General features: G+C 32.8%; 3 protein-coding genes across 5 annotated transcripts in view; 2 read left to right on the top strand and 1 right to left on the bottom strand.

Annotated features, from left to right (window-relative positions):
• Positions 1-2,124: 2,124 nt before the first annotated feature.
• Positions 2,125-6,944, top strand: LOC128874552 (uncharacterized). Its single transcript, XM_054119382.1, has 3 exons — positions 2,125-3,133; positions 3,739-4,184; positions 4,546-6,944. The coding sequence occupies exons 1-3, from the start codon at positions 2,938-2,940 to the stop codon at positions 4,729-4,731; spliced, it is 828 nt and encodes a 275-aa protein (XP_053975357.1). The 5' UTR covers positions 2,125-2,937; the 3' UTR covers positions 4,732-6,944.
• A 167-nt stretch (positions 6,945-7,111) lies between these two features.
• Positions 7,112-14,819, top strand: LOC128874554 (ras-related protein Rab-13). Its single transcript, XM_054119384.1, has 5 exons — positions 7,112-8,851; positions 9,628-9,688; positions 12,175-12,313; positions 13,033-13,236; positions 14,679-14,819. The coding sequence occupies exons 1-5, from the start codon at positions 8,728-8,730 to the stop codon at positions 14,781-14,783; spliced, it is 633 nt and encodes a 210-aa protein (XP_053975359.1). The 5' UTR covers positions 7,112-8,727; the 3' UTR covers positions 14,784-14,819.
• Positions 13,021-19,733, bottom strand: part of LOC128874553 (uncharacterized) — a 23,968-nt gene continuing 17,255 nt past the window's right edge. Inside the window, exons 1-3 of one of the 3 annotated variants that reach the window (XR_008456668.1) lie at positions 16,933-17,067; positions 14,625-14,790; positions 13,021-13,160 (exon numbers count right to left, since the gene is read on the bottom strand). The gene's annotated coding sequence lies outside the window, so the exon portion shown is untranslated. Of the gene's footprint in view, positions 13,161-14,624; positions 17,174-19,733 lie in introns of those variants that run through there. The other 2 variants (XR_008456666.1, XR_008456667.1) reach the window with 2 other exon arrangements.

Genomic DNA, 19,733 nt, shown 5'->3' with positions numbered 1-19,733 from the left:
TTTGAATTTCAACTATCACAATTATTACAAGGACCTTTCAGATTTATCCATCCTCTGAAATTGTGTTTTATTATATCTTGAAATTCAAAAATTATTAACAATACTTCTTGTTTAAACAATGCTCGTGAATATTATTTTACTGTAGTATTAATGTTTCGCAAATTCTTGTCTCGATGGGTTCAACGCGTGCTCGAATCGACTGTTGAACGATTAATGTTCATCCTTCCCCCACTACTTTGAGGTAGAAACGATCCTCGCAGGTCTCCAAGGATTTAGTATTCGCGGATCCTTCGGTCGATAAGGAGTTCGGGGTCTCGCGCGCGTGGCTTGTGAGTGTGAGTGTCATGTCCACTAACCATGGATCAAGGGTGACCGTGGATAATCACTACATACTGACCACTGACCCCTAACGACTGACCACCGATGCCCAGCATTCACCAGGTACTAATTTATTTTATCCTATTTTTCGAAAGCTTCTTTTGCTTGACGTTTTGTTTTCTTTTTTTTAACTAGTTCTCTTTAGTGTGCACTTTGTAAATTTCATACTGTACAATTCTGAACATTTTTTCGAATGTTACGAAATAATCGTCTCACTAGAAGTTGTTTCGGACGTAAACTTCCCTCGATAATGAAAAATATCGTTAGCCAACAACTACTCATTTTCAAGTAAATATTAAGAAACAATAATGGATGTTCTGTTTTTTGATCGACTGGTATGAAGCGGTGAATGCTACTACGCACCTGTACGAAATATAAAAGAATTTCGATAACATTCGACCAAGTTATAGCGATTTATACTATTTTAAATGTAGTCGAATTTCAGGAAAAAGGACTTTTAAGTTTTTAATTTTTATTTTTGAAATTAAGTGTCGGATGAATTAACCGTAAATATGAAGTCTCATCTTATCATTCTCTATAAGATGATATTTTTTTTTACATTCGATTGTACGAGTGACGCGCCCCTTAGAATTAATTTCGATCGAAATAGTTCCAAAAGTGGAACTTGTACTAGTAAATCCCGTTCGAACCAGTTAAACTAACCTAAGATTCTTGACCGCCTTGCCCCAGAAATCTTCTGACTGAGAATAGAACATTACAAATTTAAACTAGCCATGAAGCAGATTTGCAAAATTAATAAAAAGGAAGGAGGAATCTGTTCACCGTTAAATCTTTCAAAACAGTGAACTTTATGAAATGTTTATTAGAATAACTTAAACTCTATCTCTGAAATATTATTATTTAGTCCTCATCCTATCCTACCTATCGATCCACAAATATGTGTAATATTTATTTTCAGCCTAAATATCATTATTGGCCCCTATTGTAAATCGTTATTAGAGATTATGATTTCATATTAAATTCTATAAATTCATATTTCAAGCTTGAAAGATCTACTAGTAGATTTAAAATTAAAATTTTGAACGAGCCTCTAAACCGTGGTAGGGAAACGTAAAATACATAGATAAATACTACTTTATTCAGATAATAAAGTACTTCACAGTCATTGTTTGTGCTTGTGAAAGGTCAATTTTCAATTAAATTTTATTGCAATCTATCTCAAAACTAATATTTTTGTCCTCTTATAAATAATTAATTCACGTGTACAATCATCATTTTATGAGTACATTATACAAATGTATATTACATGTTAAACATCAATGGTACCTGAAATTCTTTAATGAATGTTTCTTTTAACTCGTAAAATAGTCATTTAGATTATCGATACTTATATACGATTAAACTGACCGATAATTCAGTTAGCTATTTTTCAATTATAAAACTTTGTGAACGATTTTGTTATACTTCCGAGGTCGCGTTAATACCATTACATTTATCTGGAAACTTTTGCGCCAAGGGTCGTAATTAGTACAATCCAATGTCTTTTTTAATACCTAATATAATTATAACAATCATAGTGATAACTTTGCATGAAGAGTATACTAAGAAACGAGGTATACGGCATCTCTAGAATCAGGTGATAGAAAATAGCATTGCTCGCAAGGTGTATTTCATGACTTGTCTGTGGTAGTGTCTATAAATGTAACTGCACGTGCTTGCCCGCGTGGGAACATGATTTACGCATGCTCGGGAAATCCTTTTGGAGGGGCAAAGCCCTCTGTCCAGTAAGACCAATGGAGACTAAGAATGGAAACATTATTTTGTAGTTCGTACTCAACACATTTGTGCCAATTTAAACGATTTTTATGTACTGTCATGTGAATATAGAAATAAATTCCAACGAAACATCATTTCTAGTAACCAAAACGCCTCAACGTCTAAACGACAATTAATTCATATATAAAGCAATATTTTAAATACAATGAAGTGGCGAAGATCCGACTGATGTAATGTTTTAAATAAATGAACGATAACAAGACTAATTACGAAATGAATCGTATCGATTGAAAGTTACTCCAAATTATACGATACATCGACAAATGTAGAGAAAAGTCTCGATTGAAAATAACAGTATTATGAATGTAATGTCACAGAAAGCTCAGTTGACAAAATGCATCAAGTTTATGACATAAATTGGTAAACGTAAATATCCAGTGAAAGTGATTAAACACTATGATAATGTTATTTGCCGATAATTATACTTTGAATGATTATGTTGCTACGTCATACGAAGGGTCAAGAAATTTGTAATATATCTTTGAGTGAGATTTAATTAATGAAACATATTTCACATAATTGGTGAAAGATTGAGGAAAGATTTTCAAGTGTACCAAAGAGTTATTATCAATTTTATCATGTTACCCTGTTACCCAAAGAGTTATTATCAATTTTATCGTGTTATGTAATGCGTTGGCCTAATACAAATTATAAGTTCATAAAAAATATCAAAGTGATTATGAAGTGATTGCCAAAGATAGATAAACTTTCTACTAACATTATCATATTTTAATGTAAGAAAAAAAAAACAACTTTGTACATATGGGTTTCTCAAAGATGATAAAACGCATGTTATATGCGAACTTTGCATCGTGCAGTTCTAAAGCAGTAGGAATATTAGCACCATTAACGATTCCACCGTTGCATATAGCATTTTTGTATTACTTTTGGCAAGAATACTCACGAGATGTCGATAAACAGTACTGTTCATGTTCATGTTGGGATACAGTATTCAAAGGTATGTTAAAACTTTCACAGCTGATAATTCTAGCTTGCAACTTAAACTAAAAGTCATACATGAAAATCTGTAGATGTATCTCTCTTTTAAACTGTTCACATTGCCAAAACACACTTTTATTTTAACACACTTTGTTTTTGCAACCTACAACCGATATCTTAGCATGAACATTTGCTCAATTTTATTCACTTGTATCATTCGTACATTTGTTGCAACTCATTTCTAGTAACCATTTGTAATAATTTGAAATACAAGTATAACATGACATAGAACTATATTAATGATAACCAGTTACAGATTTAAGTCAACAAGAGTCAACTACAGATTTTTAAGAGACCTAGACATATGTCACCAGTTGAGAACATGTTAATGTTATTATTTAAATCAGTGTTTCTTAAAAATTATCTTTTCTTTCTTATCTCCATGTATAGATTATGCACCCTTTTAATAATGGACAATTTTTAGTATCTCCCCTTGAATAGAAAGTAAAAAATGTATTTATGCAAATTGCTATCCCCAATTTGAGGAACGCTGATGTAGATATTAAATTTGATAAAAACACTCTTATAATAAATTTCTTATAAGAATTTAGTATTTTATTTCAGGATCATACGAGTCTGGTATTGCTTCTTACAAGCACATGTATTTCAATGCTACCGCAAACAGTTTAAAAATATGGATGATTATTGTAATTGGAGTAATCATTTTCTATGAAACAACGAAACATTTAACATGGCTAGCATTTCAAAATCGTCTTAGATTTTGCATGATGATTCTTTTCTCAACTGCTATTTTTTCGCATTATTATACTTGGTGGGTTTATATGAATTATTGGAACGATGAATTCTATTCCCAATGGTACCATCAGTTGTTTTTCTCTATCACCGAGTTGATATCTACTTTCCTGGTCATTCATCTGGCAGATAGTAAAAATCCAGTAACTCATAGAAAAGCATTTGGAATAGCTGCTATAGCTATTTTACATATAGTAGCAGGCGGTTGGGATCAATTTGTTGCTAATGTTGTTAGAGGAGAAGGATACGCACATCAGGTAATCCATTTATGAATTACATAGGTATAAACATACAATACAGAACATTTTCGGTTGTTTGCTTTTTGCATTGAATGATGATCATATAAACACTCTATTTTTGGTAATTGAAAACGAAAAATCTTCTGAAGAATTTCCTTACATTTGTACAGCTTTAAAAATAGTATACAACATGGCCAAGACTTTATGTATTGTTTAATTGGTAAAGGAAATACAGAAGATCTTTTACTCTTGATTACTAAAAAAAGAAAAAGTTTTTTCAAATAAATAATGATATAGTATGAACAATATCGTCTTTAATAAATTAGTTACATAGTTAAACTTTGATTTAAATGCTTAGCTAGTGATTTGTATATGGTAGGTCGTACGTGATCTTGGATTTATGATCCCAGACATTCTTCATGTTGCTATTCCATTATGGGCTGTTAAATGGAAGAACGTATATAATCTTCCTGGTTCGGCCAAACGAGATCCTAGTATCAGAAGAGATCTAGCATATATGTTGGGGATGATATGTATAGGATTGTGCATTTGCGCCATACTGTAATTTTGACAGTTACAATGCCTAAAAAATAGTGTCTTAACGATAAAAAGATCCATTTGATTTGATTTATTTTCTTATAGAAAACTGTGGAAGTTATATATCCGCAGACGAATTTTATTGAGAAATACGAATACCTATCTTTCTAATACTTTTCACAGTGCCAGTACCTAGGCTAAAAATAGATGCTATCTTAGTTCGGTGAACTGAATTATAAGATGACTCCCATTGCCAACTAGTTACTTAATTTTTGTAGGATCAACGATTTTCTTACTTTTTTATGTTCCATTTTATAGTATTATTAGATTATCTTATATGTTTTCAGTTAATTCCGTTGTACCATTTTGCTGTAGTATTAACTAGTAGTATTAACTTAAAATACCTGTAGAGTACAATTTGCTTATTATAAATAACAAATTCTTTTAGAGTTTTCATTCCTAATTTTTTTGTGTGTAAAGCAATACGGTATATTACATTTTGCCTAACATGTACAAAGGCTGAACAAATAGAAATGTTTATTTCCTTTTTGACATTTATCGACTACGTTATAATATTCACGTATATGTTATGACATATTAGATAAAAGTCTCGTATGTAATTTATACATATGCTCATGATAAATAGGAATTCCCTTTTTTTTTTAAGTGACAATTTTAACGACTTATTTATGTTAATATTACATTACGATCAATAATTTATTATTTAAATAACTCTTTTTACAAAACATCAAAATATATCGAAAGGCATAACAAATGAATCGAATGAAGATACGTACAAAACATATGGATTTATATATTACGTTTTACAATAATTGCTTTTTGCTATATTTACGACAATATATTTGCTATATCAAAATGTCTATACATATAAGTGCAAAACGGTTCTAATATTAAAAATGGATACATATAGAATATTATTATTTAAAAATTTCGTAGTTCTAAATATCGATGAATGAAATTATTGGATTATAGAAATACTTGTAATATGTACTTATAGAAACGTTCGATTTAATCGGTCTGCTAGCTTAGTGGTTCGATCGTTTCTTTTCTATTTTTTAATTAGATATTTATCAATTTATTGTTGTGTGGGTTTAAATACGGAAGTTAGATAGCAAGCATTTTTATGGCTATGTAGTATTATTAGTATGTTTGTTTAAAATATACAGTATTGCCAAATGCGATATGCGATACTTGAGACTACACGCAAAAATTGTATCAACAAAAAACATATCATATACAACATTTGTAGTATGTTTTTTAAAAGTAAAGATTTATTATTACATAAAAAAGGAAATGTATGAAAACGATCATTGGCAGCTATCAGGAATGGAGTGTCTTCGTTAATGAACATATGGCTACAACAAAGTGCCTATATGCAACGTGAATTAGTTTCGTTAATATTTCGATTCATGATATCAAATCTAGTGTATGAATTGATTCTACTCATATAAATAGACATTGATTAAGAATTTAATTTTTAAAAGCAGGACGGCTTTAGTAGCCATATAATAGTGAACTAGTTGTTAAAGAATTTTTTCTTCAAAGTAATGAATACATATATGTACGTATTATCGGTTTTCTTTTTTCGCGTAGAGTTGAGAGTGCAAAATTATACAATAAAACAATTAAACTCAGTATCACTCTAGGTGTTCAACTTTCATACAGTTAAGAAACAAACGACTGTATAAACAGACTACAAGGAATTTCGTTTTAATATTTTGCATTAATGATAAAATTCTATATCACGAGTACGTCGTTTTGTTACTTAAAATTGATTAAAAATTTTGTTAAATCTATGTGACGAGACTTTGTTGAGAGAATATTTTTAATCAATTTCAGTCATATTTATCACTTATTTACATTGTACAATGTAAAACTGAGAAGACAAACGCTTGTCTTCTAACATTTAAAATTAGATTTTATAAAAATTGTAATAATCACCTATCAGTATTTACCTTCGGCATATCAAAAATTTGTGATAGAATATCTTTATTATCATATGACTTTAATATTATGAATAATACACCATGTAACGTGGAATAATCTCTCTAATTGCCAATTTATTATAATGGTTTAAGATTTTGTACGTCCATCGAAAGGATTCTAATTTATGTTAACTTTATACATCTTTTATATTAGGAAGGTATAATGAAAATTGTAAACAATGTATAAAATACAGTTTCAAAATGTGGCGAAAGAAATATATGTAAATAAATTAAAGTTTACAACAAAACTGTAATTTTCTTTCAACGCTACTTTAATTTGTAGGGAAACGGGGGGGAGGGGGGGATAGCCGCTATCACATTTTTCTTTTTGATGTTTCGTATATAACAAGGTACATAAAGATAACAACGTCTACTCTAAGGTAATTCACGAACATTTATTAATCGTAATAAGTAACAAATACAGTCAAAAACGTTCTTAACTTAATATATCCAAAATAGATTAACATTTGTGTGTATAAATAGGCTAGAATAAATTATTTTTTACATATTTTCTAATAATATAACACTTGGAAAGTTTGATCGTCACAAAACTTATTTTCGTCGAAACTTATTGTTAGTTGTATTCTTCACGTCCTAACGCATCAACGAATCAAGTTTAAATAACTGCCCATCCTTTGTGTAACATTAACGATTCTAGATACGTCGAAATAGATATGATAAAATAACGGGAAGTTTACTTTTTCGCAATGGCCGAGGCTACCCCTCCGTTCCCCTGCGCCCTACGCCATATTATTTGAAATACTACCAAGACGGTGATAAGAACGAATTTTCCACTCTCCCGTGTGATTTAATAAAGTGTTCTGATTTAACAGGTTCGAGAAACCGATTTCCAAAACATTGTACTTGTAGAATCTTTGGAATATTAAAAAAAAAATATGCTGCAAAAGGATTTTTAAGGAGTAAAACCACTCTAGAGGCAGAAGAAAAGACCTAAATTTGACAATTTATCTTGGGAGTGTGACAAATGGAATAGAATTTCTTTTCAGAGGGTTTATTTAACACATATTGAAGAACGAAAAACAATTTTTTTATTGTCACTTTCATACAAAATGGCGGCGACAGAGACTGTCGTCGAAAACAGCTGTTTTGAAAATACCGCCACTGGAGGACGGATTTCTCGGCATCTACAAGTCATGGAACAAAAACTAAAGAAAATTTATAATCTATATACAATTGGCTGTGGAAGTACGTAGGGTTTTTCTTCTTAATCAATTTTTGTGAAAGTGGCGCACTTTTTAAGTAAAGACTCGACTTTTTGCCCTAAAAATGAGCATTAAATTGTTTATAAAAAAAAAAAGTTTACATTCAATCAAAAAAACGGCTTATTGTGAAGCTACTGTACAAATTTCAAATCGATCCATGCAATAGCCACTGAGAAATCCGTCCTCTCAGTTTGAAAAAAGTGGTTTCGAGAAAAACGCGTTTAAAGTTTTATAAACACTTTAATCACGCTCTGAGGCACTGCGGCAAAATCGATCATTGAACCTTTTAACATTTGTTTTTCACTATAAATCAAATGACGTATTATTTGTATGACCCTAAAGTATTGTTTAAGCAAAAAAAAAAATCGATTTTTTGAAAATCCTAGAGTGATTTCAGCCCTTAAAGTTGATAAAACAATTATCAACGAGAAAAATATAGATAAGTAGTTTTATCATTGATTAATGTTATGGAAAAGTCTTTTTTCAATATTCCTTACCATTTCAATAAAGAAGATTCTAGAAAATCTCCAGGTTAATGCTCCCCACGCGTGGCAATAATTTTGTAACTCACCATGTGTGCCATTTTCTGTTGCATTCATAATTTCTATGCGCATCACGGTCCAGTGTCGCGTATGAGCGAGAAAATGTTGCAATTGTGATGGCACCCTTAGCGACACGGAGAAAAGCGCAGGCTTCGAATCGATCCTCCACCCCCAAAGTTTCCAATGAACAACCCCCGGCCGACGACTCTCTCTTGTCGACCCAACAACAGTTCAAAAGCACCCGACGGCAAACATGGCGCTGGATTTTGCAGCCACGTACAAAGTTTTGGTGCTAGGTGACTCGAACGTCGGGAAGACCTGCATCGTGCATCGTTATTGCGACGAACGTTACTACGACACATATACATCAACGATAGGTGAGAGACCCGTCGACGATATCGTATCGCAGTTCTCTCCGGTCTACCTATCGTTACTTAACCCTTTGCGGTCCTATGTCGAGAGATGCTCGAAGAGAACGTACCGAAATAACTAAATCTCGAGCGCGAACGGTCGAAGATCGGCAAGCCGATCGATGACGATCTAACGAGCTGTTTACAGCCGCTTTATGCCATTCTCGCGGTTACTAGTTGCGTTAGTGTCGCGACGATTGTACTAATCTCACCTAATCGTGTCGGATCGAGAGTCCTCGAGTTGAGATTTCAACTTGTCGACAAGCGTCTATCGATCATTTACAGGGCATCTCATTGTTAGGGGATTAATTGATACGCTGATGTACGCTCCGCTTGAAGAGACACTGAAGATTTGATCAATTTTGCCTCGAGATACTGTGACCTGTGACGCGTGAAATTTTCTATCTTTTCGAGTTTAAAGTGTATACCAAGGTGTGCGATTGAGAGAATGATGTGAAAAACGTACTTTGTACTGCCAAGGAACAGTTTCTCTAATAAAACGGCCCTCTTTAAAAAAGAATTAGACGATTAATGTGATCGATCAGCTGATTAGGCGCCCAGTGTACTTTTAAATAGATGTTTCAGATATTTGTGTATATACATATGTATACATAGAGGTCTATCATGCTTTTTGCGACTTCCATCCCGCAATTTTCGCTAAACATTCTTTCAATCGGTATATATTTTACATGCGTAGTCGAAAAGATTTGCTCCTATGATTTTCACGAGTAATGAATCAACAGGTATCGACTTCAAGCAGAAAATAATTAACCTGGATGGGACGCCGATTAAGCTTCAAATCTGGTAAGTACACTTGAAATCTACATATATCGATAAGTTTCAACTTTGTTAAGGCTAACTTGGCAATTTCAATAATGTGAGTGTACGTGACGTCCGCCAAAAATTACGAATACTAGTCGAATCTGAGACATGAAAGCGGGAAAGGCTCTTAAATCCAACATTCAGACAACTGACTTTCATTTTTTAGTTCTCTAATGTGCAAATAAATTACTTTGATTTTCAGCATATCTTTCGATACGTTTCGATACGTTAACAATAAAGTGCATTTGACAGCGCAGTCAAACAAAAATGAACAACTTCCATTCCGATTATTTTTTTGTCTATAGTTACCGCATTAGATCTATAGAAAGGTTTCATGATTTTCCTGGTGTATCATTTGTGGTATTGTAGTACTAATAAATAACGAGATTAATTTAGGATATAATGTTCATTGTTATCTTAAACTTTCTGCCATTTTAAGTATCTCTTTCACTCTATAAATTAAAATGAGATACTTTTACCTCACTTACTGACAAATGTTAAGAAACAAAGTAGTTATTGAAGCATTTTGCAGCATTTGCTGCATGTAATGTCCGTCAGGTTGAGACTTGGATTAAGACTTACGTCTGAATTTTTGAATACTCTTTCGTTCTTTGCAAGCAAAAATTACTTGGCACTACCCACGTTGTATTTTCTCTTGGTACCGCGGTTCCCTTTAATCCAAGACTAGTCTTTCTTCCACCTTACGGTATAAAATCTATACTTTAGCAATGCAAACAGTATACTCCGAGATGTTGTCCTGAAAATGAAAAACCATTCGGTAACCACAGTTATTCCGTACCTGACTGTAAATTCTCAAGCTCCGCATGTAAATATTTATATTTATTACAAATTCTATCAATAATCATGAAATTCTCAACGGCACTTGCCCCAATTCACGTTTATCGAACCAGTTCCGTGCTTCGCCGTCGTACCTACATTTTTAAGGTCCACTTCTGTATTTACTTCTCCTGAAAAACAACACGTTCCCGATACTCCTTATTTTTATTAATTTATGTTTTAGCAAAATTCAATCGGATAAACAAGACTTCAATGTGTATCTTCGAAGGAACACGACCGTAACGATCATTTTCTAGGAAAATTCTACGTCATAATTCAGATAATCTTGTTTTCAAAGACTGTTGGCGACTATTGCACAAATTTTTAACAACTACTGTCGTCTTCTTGCCTACTTCAATATTATCCAATTAATTAAGGGGAGCAAACTCTACGAGGAGGAAATGTTTTGCCATTTTAGAGAGGCGCAAAATATAAAAAATCAAAATAAAAGAAAAAGAAAAAGAAAAAGAAAAAGAAAATATTTAATATATATGTTGCAGGGAAATGATAAAAATAGAGATTCGATCAAATTCCTAAGGTAGATGATCAATTCACGGGAGATGTTAAAATAACAACTCCGTAAGGTCATTTCCCTAAAGAAAGTAAATGATTTGATCAAATCCCTTAACTGTTTTAGTGTAAAGATGAAATAATATTGTTTAGATATTGAAAGTATTTACTTCGTAAATCATGCGTTATTAAAAGTAGAATAGGTAATACAACAATACTCATAGAAACATAAATTATTTATTCGAGACTAATTAGCAAAAGAAATAGGTACTTAAGCTGATATTTTAAAAAACAAAAAGAATATTTTTAGGCAATGTCATTAATAAATAATTTATGTTTCTACGACTATTGTTGTATTACCTACTCTATACTTAATAACGCATGATTTACTAAATTAATACTTTTAATATCTAAACAATATTATTCCATCTTTTCACTAAAACAGTCAAGGGATTTGATCAAATCATATTATTTCATCTTTTCACTAAAACAGTTAAGGGATGTGATCAAATCACTTACTTTCTTTAGGGAAATGACCTCACAGAGTTGTTATTTTAACGTCTCCCGTGAATTGATCATCTACCTTAGGAATTTGATCAAATCTCTATTTTTATCATTTCCCTGCAACATATACAAATATGAATCAATTCAATACCTTTTTTTTACTGATAGATTTATTGTTGAAATTTAACAACATTAGAGTATATTTTTCCCGTCCCCTCAATGTCTATCGAAGAAAGTCTAAATTAAATGATAGGTTCGATGTTTTTAAATAAATTTGTCAATATAAGTATGTATTAGGTGTATGCATAAGTTTTGTAGTTCGTTTTGTTTTCGTGTTGAATCACTTTATTAATGTCTCGGTTCCAAGTCATGAGATCTTAGGGGAATCGAACCAGTCTATTCGGTTAACAAAATAGAGTACTCTGTCGATAACGGAGTTCCTTTTCATATCGACGGACTTATCGGTAGAGAACGCTCCATTATCGACCGAGAACTCTATCTTACCAATCATGTAACCCCATACCCTTTCGAGATCCCATAGCTTAAAACTGGGTTAATATTTCTATCTGCTCTATCAAGTTAATCGTTACTATTAATATACTATTGATTTTTTAAAGGGATACTGCTGGTCAGGAGCGATTTAGAACGCTAACCACAGCTTATTACCGCGGTGCCATGGGTATACTTTTGATGTATGACGTCACAAATTTAGAAAGTTTCAATCATATGTCTTATTGGCTACAAAATATTCAAGAAGTAAGCAGACGAAATATCATATTCGACAAACTAATCGACATGACATATAACAAAAGATATTTGCATACCCACACTGCTGCTCAAAAGTTTGAAGCACCTTTTGATTTTCACAGAAAATTATATTGTTGCATGTTTAAAAAACGTTATTCGAGCACAATATAAAATAAAAATTGCGTATCTTGCATATTCGTTAAAAGAATACAAGAAACTTGCAAATTACTCTTTCTCAAAACACAAAGTTTAGAATTTCACATTTTCTGGCGATCAATTATCTAATTATTTTGATATTGATCCTATTTTGTCGACGAGTGAATGCAAACCTTAACAAATCAAGGAACTCGATAGCAATAATGATAAAATGTTTAGTTTCAAACATGATCATAATTTCCATCCAAAATTATACTTTAATCGTATATTCACTAAAACCTTTCTATACGTATATTCTATATATGCACATAGAAAAAGCTTGATTTATTTTCAATACAAAGGATCGCTTTTGAGCAGGAATGTATCTACATTAGAGATAGAAATACATAAAATGGGAAAGTTAAGCATCTTTATTTTAATAAAATATTCATACGATGATAAATATTTTCGTTTATTTGCAAAGGACAGAATGATTCATCGCAGAAAGAAATTTCACTGCAAAAGACAAAGAATCGTCTTACATTTTTCGATTCGACGCGAATAACGAAACCCTTTCGTCATTTTCTTTGCAGAACGCTTCGCCAGATGTGGTAAAAGTGTTGACAGCGAATAAATGCGACGTTACTGCGAACAGAGCTGTTAACGTGGAGTGGGGACAAAAAATAGCCGAACATTTTGACATGCCCTTCTTCGAGGTTTCCTGCAAAGAGAACATAAACATCGAGAAAGCGTTCCTTACGCTGGCTAGAAGAATACGAGAGCAACGAGGACAAACGGTAAAATATTTCAAATAACACGTTATCTTATTTCACAGCTATTTTCATACCTGCGATCAATTTTGAAGTAACATTATTCGAAGTATTATTTCAAATGACATATTATTTTATTTTATAATTATTTGAAATAATGGTGAAATTGTTCTTCAAAATTATATCAGACTACTTGATTCTGGTTTGAACCGGATCATTCCATGCGAAACCGAACACTTTTTAGCGATATTTTAACATATCTCGAAGGATTTTTAAGAATTCTACATTAAAAAATTCGTATTAAAATAAACAAAAGAAATATAATACAAATGACGTGTTCGAAGTCTTACAAGTATTCGAGTACACAAGTGTTACGGTAACATGCGCTAGTCGCCAACTATGAAAGAAGAATAAAAATGACTCATGTTGTTTTATTAGCAGCCAGCAAATTGTGTTGGTTAATTTCAAAGATTGTATGCACTCATTCCATATTGTATAATGATACTTCTAATGATATAATTTATATCATCGCTACACTGTGAATTTTATGCACTTGTGACGTACAATAATATACAAAACATACATGACATATGCATAATGTGTGTTGAACATACAATTAATATAATAATATTTCATTTTATTTCATTTTTCATAGATGCTCATACATTTTGGTTATGTTTAGCATGTGATTATTATTACATATTACTTTCATATCATCATAAATGCATATAATCCGCAGTCTAATCGTCACACTTGGAAGAGATATTCGGGTGGCCTAGGTGTAGGTGGACCACCCTATACAAGGTGTCCCAAAAATGTTGTAACACCTTGAAAGGGATGGTTCGAGAGGTGATTTGAAACAACTTTTTCCTTAGCGAAAATGTTGTCCGTGGCTTCGTTGAGGAGATATTAACGGAAAACATTGACCAATCAGAGCGCGCGTATACCGTTGGAGCGGCTGTGGTAGCGAAGGCTACGAGCTAAGCGGTCGCGTCAATGTCCCCTTCGATGCACGCCGAGTCGCTTGTTCGCGTATGAGCGCGGCCGCTTAGCGCGTAGCCTTCGCTACTACGGCCGCTCCAACGGCCGCTCCAACGGTATACGCGCGCTCTGATTGGCCGAGGTTTTCTGTTAATATCTTCTTAACGAAGCCTCGGACAACATTTTCGCTAAGGAAAAAGTTGTTTCACATCACCTCCCGAACCACCCCTTTCAAAGACCTCCAACATTTTTGGGACACCCTGTATATTTCTTCCAAGAAAAATGTATAATCTTTAGTCAAATTTAAATTTGACATTTAATCTAATGTTATTATTATACATAAAATTTCATTAAAATGCTGCAATTACTTTACCTTATCCCAATAGAATAATATTTAATTAATAATATTTAAATGAAAATTGATTTAAACTTACAATTATTACATATTAAAGTTGATTGAACCAACATCGTATGCATTCTGATTTCAGGTCAGTTTGTTCGAGGCATCCGAATGTGAACAACCCGACAGCGCCAGCGTAATTAAACTTCAATTAAAGAGTCAACTGAGGGACGGATGGAGCTGCTCGTGTTAGTTTATACCTATAATTAATTATGGGAATCGAGACGTGCTTCGAGTATCGGTAAAACACACGATGGATTCGCTTGAGACGGGATTTTATCTTTCGACGGGCCAGCATACAGAAAAAGAAGAGGAAGGCGCGTTGTTTCTATATGTAAGTGTACATACATACGCATGATGCGAGAGAATTACGTCGAAGTGAAATTTCGAGAAGGTACGGGCACCGAGAAGTCCGAGCCTAGCACGAATGGAGGAGACAGAAAAAGGTTTTTTGTATCGATGAGTAGATTATATTATATGTATGTGCAGTCCGCGACACTTGATTAAACGCGTTAAAAGTTTTGCTATATTATTCTCTATTTATTCTCTACTTAATACATGGTGGTACAACCGAGGTGGGTGTGATTCTACATGAAAAAACAAATCGAAAATAAGGAATCGAATTTCTTCATTTGAGGCTTCGTTCTCAAGAAAATCGCTTTTGAATATTCAGCGAGTACGCGTACACTTAACTATGGTTTAGATAGGTGGATCTCGATACAGACTTTACATTCACACTAAATCCGTAGGCAGAAATGAGTAATACAGCACATCATCTTGATATTAATGATATTAGTGCTACTTATAAGTGACATATGACTTGATGTGGATCGGAATCCATCCATCTAAACCATCTCGGTTGTACCACCGATGCTGAGACACCCTGTATTTCGAAAGTAATAGGTCCTATGTAGTGGAAGTAGGTATACGCAGTTATTTTAATTAAGCTCTTATTTAGTCTGAAGATATTTATTCTTTATGGAAAAAGATACACATCAGCCTGCGTCGTTTGAATACATGCATGGCAAATGAAACGTAAAAAGACAATATATATTTAACGAAAATACTTTATTAGTATCTTTCCTGTACATCTACCATTTTTGTTTATAATGCAAAGAATCTGATTTGGTAACGATTTATACAGAGTGTGTATAGAAGAATATGGTATTATTTTCAATTCGGACTCGATAGCGTTTACAAGATCTTCTTCTTGAAAAGTGCCCCCAAACATTTTCGATGATGTTCAAATCTGGCGATAGTGCTGGCCAATTTATTAAGTATGTAATTCCCTGTTGTTTGTGCCAGTCATTAATTAATTTGACCATGCGTATAAACGGGTTATTGTGTTGAAGTATCTATTATCTTGCATTATGTCAACAATCTGATGATTCGTATCTTTTTCATGAACAATGATTATTTTTCTACTAAATAATTGAACACTTAACACAACTGCGTATGCTTTCATTAAATAGGATCTATTATTTTACAAAACTAGTATTAATTGATCTTAGGACAAGTATAGTATAATAAAAATATTATTGCATTTATTCAAGTGTCGCGGACTGTGTGTCTACGATGCAACTATCAGCGATACTTGTCACGAATACTAGAACAAGTATCGCATAGTGCATATACACCTTTCCACCGATTTACACGAAAGAGTGGTTTCTCTCTTTTCGTATGAAAACCCGTGCAAAACGGGAGTAAACAACAAAATAACTTGATTGGTTATCCAATTAAAATCCTTTATTCCAACGTGAAATATAAATGAAATACGAATGAAAAACAAAAAGTGCCAGTTCATTCGTAAAATAAGAAATATATACAGCTATATTTTATAATCTTAGTTTCTAAAAATACGATTTTTCTTTCACGTGGCACGTGTATCTTTTTTAATTTCTTTCGAAAACTATCATTAATTATCACTGCCCATTAAATATGAAGTTTTGAAAAGGAAATTCTCCTTTTTAAATTGAATGCCAACGTTAATAAACAAACTACACTAAGAACTGATTGTATAGATACAGACTGTCCAGTTTAGCGAACATTTCTCTTTTCAACTGTTTTTATTTTTAGATATCCGTTATTTGAAAAACGCCTAAAGAAAAATTGTCTAAAACAAAAAAAGTACCGTGTTGGTCGGTGGTTAGGTATACCGCCATGACTTTCGCACCTTCGTTCCAATGTTTTTCAAACGCCGAAACGTGATGATTCGTCATTGGACATACCGCGTGTACGCAATTAGGCACGCATCACGTAGAACAACGTAACCGTATAAGAAAGGCACAATTATACTCTATGCTAAGCGAATATTGCTAAAAAAAAAAAGACTCGTACTTTACCTCAGAATATGCTCCAACGTTATGCATAGCGTTTAACCCTTTGAACGCGGGACGATTTTTGCTGGAAGTTCTACGGGGCATACTACTGCCAGAGTCGCGCTCGTAGTTTAACGAGGCGCGGTAAGCTGTGTCTCGTTTTCAACGTTTCGGAGACGAATACAAATTAACCCCTTTAGCGCCGACCCAAGAAGTTCAACCTGATCGACAAATGCCTAGTTCCACAGATGTAATTTAGTAAAGTCTGAAAAGAAAATTAATAAGAATTTAGTTGTAGATGAAAATCGTGAAATTTACAAAATAACGCGTTAAGAAATAGAGAAAATTAATTCTTGATGATTATATTAATAATATTTATCTAAAATTGTTGAAGCAAAATTCGAATCTTTGGTTATTCCTTATAAAAACCATTTACAAATTGAACAAATTACCACTATAACATAGTTTGACATAGAATATGTGATACAAAGTATGAGCAATGCATATTTTATTATTTATAACAATATCAGGAGTTACTACTTCCATCATTTAATTTTACATGGGAATCAGAGGATGCAAATTCGAATCTCTGTTTGACGTAACGCCATTTTAATTCTACGTTGCTATACATAAAGAGATAATTAATTATTGGCTATAAAATATCTATTGAAAACTACATCTATAATAATGTTTATTTAATATTATAAAGAAAATTCGAATCTTTGATTATTCTTCATTAACAGCATTTATGCATGCAATGTAGAATTCAATGTATATTTAAATATTTATAACAGTATTACAAGTCACTACTTTCATGTAATTGTCAGTCAATTGAACTAATTCCTTATAATATTATAATTGAGTTAACGTAACGTAACATCAATGGCGTGAATATAATCAAGTTACAAATGCATTCAATTTAAGAATTGTCATTTGCCATTTTCAAACACAAACGCATAGAACGCACGACGATGTTTTGCACCAAAGGGGTTAATTGTAATCTAGGCAATAGATGTCTATTTACGACTAAACGATTGCAGCCAACAATGAAGCAATTCGAGTCACGCTATTTATACAGGTATATGTAAATATATACATCAGAACACGATACCGTTTACCATTGTTATCGGGAACTAACATGACAGTGGTAAATAATGAAAATTACGTGTGACTATTTAGGTAAAACAAAGCAAAATTCTGGCATCTGGGGCGTCACTGTTTCTCATCGAACAAACAGAACTTCAAACCGAGCTTTGTAGTATTACGAACCGGAAAAAGTTCACGAGGCTTTTTAAAACGCAATTCAGATACTCGGAACCTTTTTTTTTTTTTAAACACTATTTCATTTAACGAAGTGTCCATTTATTTGTAGGACTCTTTTCCATCGTTCTACAAGCTTGTCAATTCCTTTTTTTATAAATGTTTTGAGTTTTATTCATAAAAAATGAATTAATTTCCGATTTCACTTCGACACCGTTTTTAAAGTTACTGTTTAGTGAAAAGTTAGACATCGATCAAATTGAGTGGTAGTCACAAGGATACAGATCAGACTATAAGGAGGATGAGGTAAAACTTTCCGTTAAACATTCTTTTTTTTTAGCGAGTCGAAAAAGGAATTTGAAGTCGTGCGTTATCGTGTAAAAGAAGTGCCTAAACAAATTTTTAATTTTTCGTTGTCTGTCTTTAATAAAACAATTGAAAGCTACACAGCATGTATATTAACTACGAAGATCAAACTTGTTGCTGATACCAATTTTATGTAATACATTTGCAAATTACTAAACGAAACTCGATTTTGGTTCTTTGCTAACGAAAAGACCACGCGAACTTTTTCCGATACCTAATAACGGACGACACCACGTGTTAAATTCAAGAGTATGAAGCATACAACTGTTTTGTAATAAACTTATAGCGCGTATATTAACCAGCGAAGCAAACGGTGCGACTGTACAACATTTTATAAAATTTTAAACTCGATTACGTTATGAAATATACCATGTTAGAATTTGCTTGTTGGTTAATCATTTTTGCACAGTTTTACACGTAATAGTTGATACGTTTGTTACTTAGCCCGTTCATTTTCGAACCAACTGTTAATACAATCGCCATTTTGAAACTTGAACGTGGTTTGTTTCGTTTGTCGTGGTGTTAAATCAGTGATTCTTAACATTTTTAAGCTCGTGGCACAGAGTAGAAAGAGATTCAATAATACATTGCTTGCAATGTATCAATTCCATAAAGATACAATTTTTATTTGAATTTTTATTTTTACTTGATTCAAAGAAGAAAGATTTAACGAATGGGACCCAAGTAATTTAGGATCGAAACGTTTAAAACATAAAGGGTTTTCCAGAAGGAGCTTTTATTTTATTATCTAATAACAAAATACACCTGCAACGTAACCGTGGTGTACATCTTTCGCGTTTAATTGCATTCATATTCTATCTGTTGTCAATCTTCCAATCAGATATATTCCATATCATTTGTGATTTATTAAAAAACAAAATCCCAGAGCACTCTTTGAAAGCCTTTAGTTTGCATTTAACCTTTTTGTCAAGTTTACAAAGGCAGCCATATATTGCTTAATTTGAGTAGCAATTAATTTATAGATATTTTATTGAACATTAAGTCAGATCTGTTGCCAAACATTGGCGATGCACAATCGTTAAGAATCACTGTGTCAAGCAATATATTTATAATCTAACATTGTACACCAGGGCATCAGAACCGTTTCACCGCACGAGCAGCATGCAAAATACACAGTCGCATCTCTCTGTGGCGCCACTGTGACGCGACTGTATTTCTTTGTGGCGCCACTGTGTCGC

Source organism: Hylaeus volcanicus, chromosome 4, assembly GCF_026283585.1.
Source record: "Hylaeus volcanicus isolate JK05 chromosome 4, UHH_iyHylVolc1.0_haploid, whole genome shotgun sequence".
Taxonomy (NCBI): domain Eukaryota; kingdom Metazoa; phylum Arthropoda; class Insecta; order Hymenoptera; family Colletidae; genus Hylaeus; species Hylaeus volcanicus.
Note: the sequence above shows the minus strand (reverse complement) of the source record. Positions and strands in the feature narration are given on the sequence as shown.